This window comes from Pinus tabuliformis, chromosome 6 (assembly GCF_031772625.1).
Source record: "Pinus tabuliformis cultivar Carrire ecotype Pingquan chromosome 6, CPIR1, whole genome shotgun sequence".
Taxonomy (NCBI): domain Eukaryota; kingdom Viridiplantae; phylum Streptophyta; class Pinopsida; order Pinales; family Pinaceae; genus Pinus; species Pinus tabuliformis.
Window position 1 is genome coordinate 480,729,874 of NC_142292.1, and position 6,921 is coordinate 480,736,794.

At 34.8% G+C, this 6,921-nt stretch overlaps 1 protein-coding gene across 1 annotated transcript; it reads left to right on the forward strand.

Annotated features, from left to right (window-relative positions):
• Positions 1-4,340: 4,340 nt before the first annotated feature.
• On the forward strand, positions 4,341-6,653 carry LOC149259383 (serine/threonine-protein kinase OXI1-like). Its single transcript, XM_089375706.1, has 2 exons — positions 4,341-4,882; positions 5,468-6,653. Exons 1-2 carry the CDS (start codon positions 4,527-4,529, stop codon positions 6,330-6,332), a joined length of 1,221 nt encoding a protein of 406 aa, XP_089231832.1. The 5' UTR covers positions 4,341-4,526; the 3' UTR covers positions 6,333-6,653.
• The last annotated feature ends 268 nt before the right edge of the window (positions 6,654-6,921 follow it).

The following is a 6,921-nucleotide window of genomic DNA, read 5'->3' on the forward strand; positions in this document are numbered from 1 at the left end:
AAGATCAAGCAGGATCAAGCAGCTACAACAGGATTCATTACAGGTATCAACTTGCATGTGTATTTTCCTTTGCTAGATTTAGATGCATGGCATTGCAATGGGTTCTTTTCTATCATGGCATGGGTTTCGCCAGGTGTAACAATGTTTTTACCATAGCCTTGCCATTTCTAGATAGACATGGAGTGATGGGGTTCTCATGTTTTGGTTGAGATGGATTGCCAGATGGCTTCGAAACTAAGTGGGGGTGGATCTTCGAATGATAGAGCACATGGCTTAGTGGTCCCTAAACCAGATTGTTGATCACAGTAAAGCCACTAACCTAGTGACCCTTGAGCCAAACTGTGGGTTACAGTAAAGCCAAGATTGTGTTGCCTCGGTGGGCCTAGGAATCCTTGCCGGTGAATGATAGGATATACGGTAAAGCCAAGAGGTGGTTTTCTCTTCGTTGGGCCTAGTAATCCCAGGTTTGAGATATGCGGTAAATCCTGGAGAGTGGGTCTCGGTTTAGGGCCTAGTGATTTGGGTTTGGATTGCAGTAAAGCCTCAGAGACTAGGAGACAGGAAAATTCCTCACAATGTAGGTGGAGAAATCCGGTGGCATCCATGATTGTTTGGCCTAGTGATTGGGTGGAGATCATGGTAAAGGCTATTATGATGTGTTCATTGTGTTGGTGTAGTGATCTAGGATGGATTACGATAAAGCCTGGTTTCTATTGATGAGGTTTGAGGTGGTTTAGCCTCGGTATGCCCTGGTTGGTTCTTTTGGTTTGAGTCCCACATTCATGCTTGGAATATGGCACAGGGGTGAATGGCTGAAGAGAAATTTGGCTCAGCCATTCTATGGTCAGGTGGAACGTGGTAGTCCCATCTCCTATTGGTTTATTGCATTCATTAATGAGAAATTCATTCCCTTGATTCTCATGTGTAAATGTACTGATGTATATGTGGATTTTATGGCTGATATGTTTATGATATCTTTGTTCCTATTATGCTGGTTATATGTATATTTTATGACAACAACTATGTATGGCTCTCAGCATGTTTTTACTTATACATGAATGGATAATGTGTCTATGATTGATAATGAGGCAAATGACATGAGGGAACAATGACTCATAGCGAATATTAGATAAGTATAAGATCCCTACACTTAATTTTGTTTTTTTACACCTGCAGGTTACATGTTGATGGTATGTTTGACGAAATCCCTGTCATGGCTAGTAGGGGTCTGGTTATGGTCTTGTTCAACTTATTGCTTTTGCATCGTTGTTTCCCTGTACTTTTACTGATTTTAAACTATCACTCCATTCTGGGCAGTGGCTTGGGCTTTGGGCCTGAAAAAGTGGCTTAAATCCCAGGGTCGTTGGCACAAAATCGGCAATTTTTTTGGTCTCTGGTCGCTGGTAGGCAAGTTTGTGAGAGCGACTTTGGGTTTCTGGTCATTCCCTTGCTTATAGCATGAGAGCGACTAAGGCCTAAGATGTCCAAACATTAGTGGGACCCAGAGACAAGGTGTCTAACTGGCTGGCATGTCTCTCGAGAATTCTGAAGCTGATATTGGATCGCTGTGTGTGATGTTTCCGTCAATTCCACTTCCTTAAGGTCACATAAGAGGTCGAATCTGATCATAGTAGCCTCTTGTCTCATGTTTACCCCGGTTGGCATGGTTACTTGGGTGGATATGGGAGGAGGGTGGTGAAAAACCTCTAGGCACTTCAATTGTGCAAGAGTTACCTATCAAACTTGTGATTTCAATAAATTTCTATCAAATTTTAGAAAAATTACACTGAAAAACCCACAGAAAAACTTCCAAAACATTTCACTAAAAACTTGTTTAATTATTTAAATAAAATATTCAATTTATATAAAATACACTAATCAAATTTACAATTCCTACCAACCTATCTTTCCAATAAATTTATACAAATTTAACAAAATTGATTTTCTTATAATCTCATCTTTATATTTTCCCTCGTACATTTATAATTTTCCATCGACTATAAAATATCACCACACATGTTTAAAGTACAATATACAGAATATTATCAGGATATTTTTAGTGCTGTGCAAGTCGGAAGTTAGGTTAAAAACAATCTCCCACGAAGACTGGTCGGAATCTGTCCTGGCAAAGGACGGTGCAGATGTGACGCAAACCTAATTAATGCCGTCAACGAATCACTGGTCAATATAAATGTCAATAGTCGGTGGATTTTACCATTTCATCACGTCACTCTATTTTAGCAGAATATCCCTTGTGAACAATCAATTTGTCTTTATATAAATTTAGATTAATTTGTCTATATGAATTTAAAAAAACTATAAGTATTAAGAGAAAAGTATTTTGGCCACTTAAAATAGGTATGTTATAATTATGTATTTGGAAATAATTTACATAATGTAAATGGGATTTTTTAAATCAATTCCAAACACCGTAATATGGGATTTTTGTAAATCAATTCCAAACACCCTGATATGTATTTGGAAATATAGTGACATGGCTTATTATATGTATTTGGAAATATAGTGACATGGCTTATTCTAATATAAGTTAGTTTTTTTTTCCTCAAATAAAAAAAATTGTTATGATAAATTATATTAATTTTTAAATTTTATTATTTATCAATTTATATATTTGCTTTAAATTTAATTATATTATTTTTTAATTTAACTATTTAAATTGATGATAAACATGGATAGTTATCAAAATATTTATGTCTCATTAAATTTATTAGCAATTTGATTTATGTAAATCTCAGAATTTGTAACACCAAAATAAATTGGAAGTCTGGAATGCACCCCATAAATTTTGAAATGGAAAAAGAAACCCTTGATTTTATCCAATAAATTATGTATACCATGAAAAATATTATGAGATTATCAAATTTAAACCATTTATAAATTTCTAATTTTTCAATAATGGAAATTATAAAGCACATACACCATTCATATCAATGTAATTAAGGTAACATAAAATTAGAAAAATAAACCATTCATATTAATGCAATTAAGGTGACACAGAATTATATATAAAATTCTAATGACGGGTGTCTACTTAATTATTTTTCATGTAGAAATTACTCTAAAAAAGCAAGCATATCAATTTTGATGGAATTGGAACCTGAGTAACAAGGATAATAACCACTCCTACCTCCCTCACTCTTCAACTACACCCACTTATATTTAATTTACAATTAATACATGTCATATAATTTATAATAAACTTTAGATTTAATCATTTATCAATCTATTATATTTATTTATTTTGAAATAATTGATATAAAATAATCTTTTTATAAAAAAATCTTAACTTCATCTTTGAAACTTTTCTTTCCACAATTTTTTAAACTAATGTAATCAAAACCTTTGATTTGTTAATTATGTATCTTAGACATCACTCCGTTTAATTGGTTAAGGAATATTTTAGAATTTTTTTGGGTTAGAATTTTGTGATGAATTTCAGGTGAGATGATGAGTTTTAATTGTTTAAAATATTTTGTCTAAAAGGTTTTGGATAAAAGCTGATCAAGAACTTTGTTAAGATACTTATTGATGTGAAGTCATTTATTTAATTCCCAGCTCTCATTCGGATGATACATGATGCATGATGAAGATGTAGCCTTACCAAAAAAAACTATTATTGAATGGATATATAAATTCAGTGCAAAAAAATGGAGTTGTCTTTAGTGCGACTTTTTGGAATTATGGTGTTTAAATTTGTGGTGAAATTTTGATTTGTGTTTTTTAAATTAGTTTTTGAGTGTATATATAGATTCAGCACCCTGGAAAACCAGAAAAAAATTCCAAAAATTAACACTAAAAATAATTAGCAAAAAAATCATAAACATTGAATTTAGATTTCAAATTATACAACCTTAATTGACAAATCCAAAAAATACATCATTAACGTTGTAGCATAATTAACCTAAAAACCTTGGTAGGATGATAATTAACCGATAAAAGTATCCAATAAAGAGGCAAAAACGTATTTTAAGTACTGTTCAATTGAATCGAATGATGTGTTTCTTGCTCAGAATCTGAGAGTGATGAGACACCGACCCTCATTCAAGCCAAAAAAACCTGCCACTCTGTATGTTCGGCGCGCTTCAGCTTGGACCCACGCCGTTAATGTCTATAACTGTACTGGCTCAGGATACTATGCTCAGGATACTTTCTGTACGACTCCTTATTGGCAAAAATAAAATAAAAAAATTGGCACCATGCGCAAACGAGCCACATGAAAAGTAGCCGTACAGATGGAAACCTATCACAATTTGTTGATATAAAATTTGTGCTGAATTGAAACTGGTAATAATTCTCATAAATACCATAGTATCCTCGTGTCTATAAATCAGTGTCCCCATTCTTATAACATCATAGAGCTGCATACATTTAGTTGCAGAGGCAAGTCATACAGACTGGTTTGTTCCGATGGTTTCTTTTTAAAAAAGCGCTGCACGCTGCGATAAGCAAGCCTCCATTAATGTCAGTTTCTTGAGATAAAATATCTCAAAATCTGGATCAGAAACATGGAGATCGAGTCGGTAGAGAAGGATCCATCGGAGGATTTCACTTTAATTAAGAAAATAGGGTGTGGCCACATGAGTAAGGTGTTTCTGGTTGTGCACCGCAGAAGCAAGAAGCTTTACGCTCTGAAAGTGATGAGCAAAGACGTTGGCCGCCAAGGAGGTGCTGCACCCATCAGATATGCTTCTGTTGAGAAAGATATCCTCTCTACGTTGAATCACCCTTTTCTTCCTTCTCTCTTCACATATTTTGAATCGGATAATCACACTTTTCTGGCTATGAAGTATTGCTCTGGGGGAGATATGAATGTGTTGCGTCTCAGTCAGCCCAATCAAACCTTCTCTGAATCTGCAGCAAGGTATTAAATTTGTGAAGTTATTTCATACACAAGCACAAGCATAATAGGAATACTTTTGTTTAATTGAGGTTATTTTGAGTGGTTGTGTGGAATGATTGTTATTTTTTCTCAAGTCTAATTCACTGCGACTTTTTCGATTAATATTTTTGTTCAATTGTTATTTTAGTTAGTAACCTAGAATGGTTGTTATCTCTTTACCCAACCAAGTCTAATTCCCTGAGACTCATTTGACTCAGAGAAGCATTGTTATAATGGCTACTTGCATAAGAATATTGTGATCGTATTCACCTTCATTTGACTTTCACTCTCACTTTAGGACTTAAAGAAAGAATAATTGAGGATGATTTCTTTTGGGTGGTTGTATAGAATGATTGTTATGATTTCTTGATTGTGACATGATGATGAGAAATATTATCATAATAGCATATTAACCCTGGCTCTCACCTTAAAAATTAAAATTTTTAAAAACAATGATTAAAGATTATTTCCTCTTACAAAAGAAAAATATACTTAAAAAAAGCATATTAGATATTGAAGTCCAAACCCTAATAAGTAGTAGTTTTTTTTTTAATGGATATAGTGCAGGTTCTATGCTGCTGAAATAATTCTGGCACTGGAGTATTTGCATAACCAGGGAATCGTGTACAGAGATTTGAAGCCTGAGAATGTATTAGTGCAAGATAATGGTCATATCATGCTCTCTGATTTTGATCTCTCCCTCCGGCTCTCTTCCAGAGGACAAATCCCGGCCAACGATGCTGGGTGCCCTACAAAATATGACAAGTTTTCTAATTCTAGGTCTAACTTCAACTGGGGATCAGACAGGTGCAAAGTCAAGGGCGATTTCAGTTCCCATAACTCGAAATCTGATAACAGTTCCCCAACTGAATTCAGGCATTCACGTTCCCATTCATTAGTAGGAACCAGGGAGTACATAGCACCAGAGATTCTGTGGTGTACTGGCCATTCTTTTCCGGTGGATTGGTGGGCCTTTGGGATTTTTCTCTACGAGATGATCAATGGCCGCACACCCTTCTGTGGGGCTAACAGAAAAGAGACCTTCTTCAACATTATGTGCAAAGATCCTCTCTTCGCGGGGCCTTACACGGCCCTGCAAGATTTGATCGAGAAGCTGCTGGTGAAAGAACCCTCCAAGAGGCTGGGATCTTTACGAGGAGTGGAAGAAGTGAAAGACCATGAGTTCTTCCGTGGGCTGAGATGGGATGCACTGGAATTTGTGGAAAGGCCTCCATTTCTTCCTTTTCTTACCTCTACAGTTGAAGAAATAGATTCAGAGATTGAAGACCAATCCAATGAATCCCAAGAGATCGAAACCAAGAAAAGTTTAATCTCAGATGATGAATTCTCTTGCAGCGACAAATCTACACTTTTATCAATTACAAATCTACACTTTGATGAGCAGCTCTCAAGCGTAGATAATTCAATTTAGATTAAACCACAAGACCTATAAGACCAAATCTCCTCACTCAATTATTAAACCACATCCCCAAAACTACTCTTTCATATTTATTGTTCATAGCTTTTCTGCTTCCTGCCATATATTATGGAGTTCTATAAGTGCAGTATAAGACCAAATCTCCTCACTCAATTATTAAACCACATCCCCAAAACTACTCTTTCATATTTATTGTTCATAGCTTTTCTGCTTCCTGCTATATATTATGGAGTTCTATAAGTGCAAAATCTCTCATAAGAGGGCTTGAGCCTAAGTTAAAGCTCGTTACATATTTATTTATTTCATTTTACTTTACTTCAGAGCCAGGTTTTTACGATCAATATGGGTTTTGTAGGATTATGTGATAATTTCTAATGAAATATATTTTAATTTTTTCCTGAAGTATTTATTATTATCTGGGTAGTTTTGTCTAGATTATTGATTTCTCATAGTAATTGGACGAACATAAATCAAATTTTTTACTTCACCATGTCAGCAGGATTACTTATTTAGTAATTGGATGACCATAAATCAAATTCTTTACTTCACCATGTCAGTACGATTACTTAATATTAGGAGAATC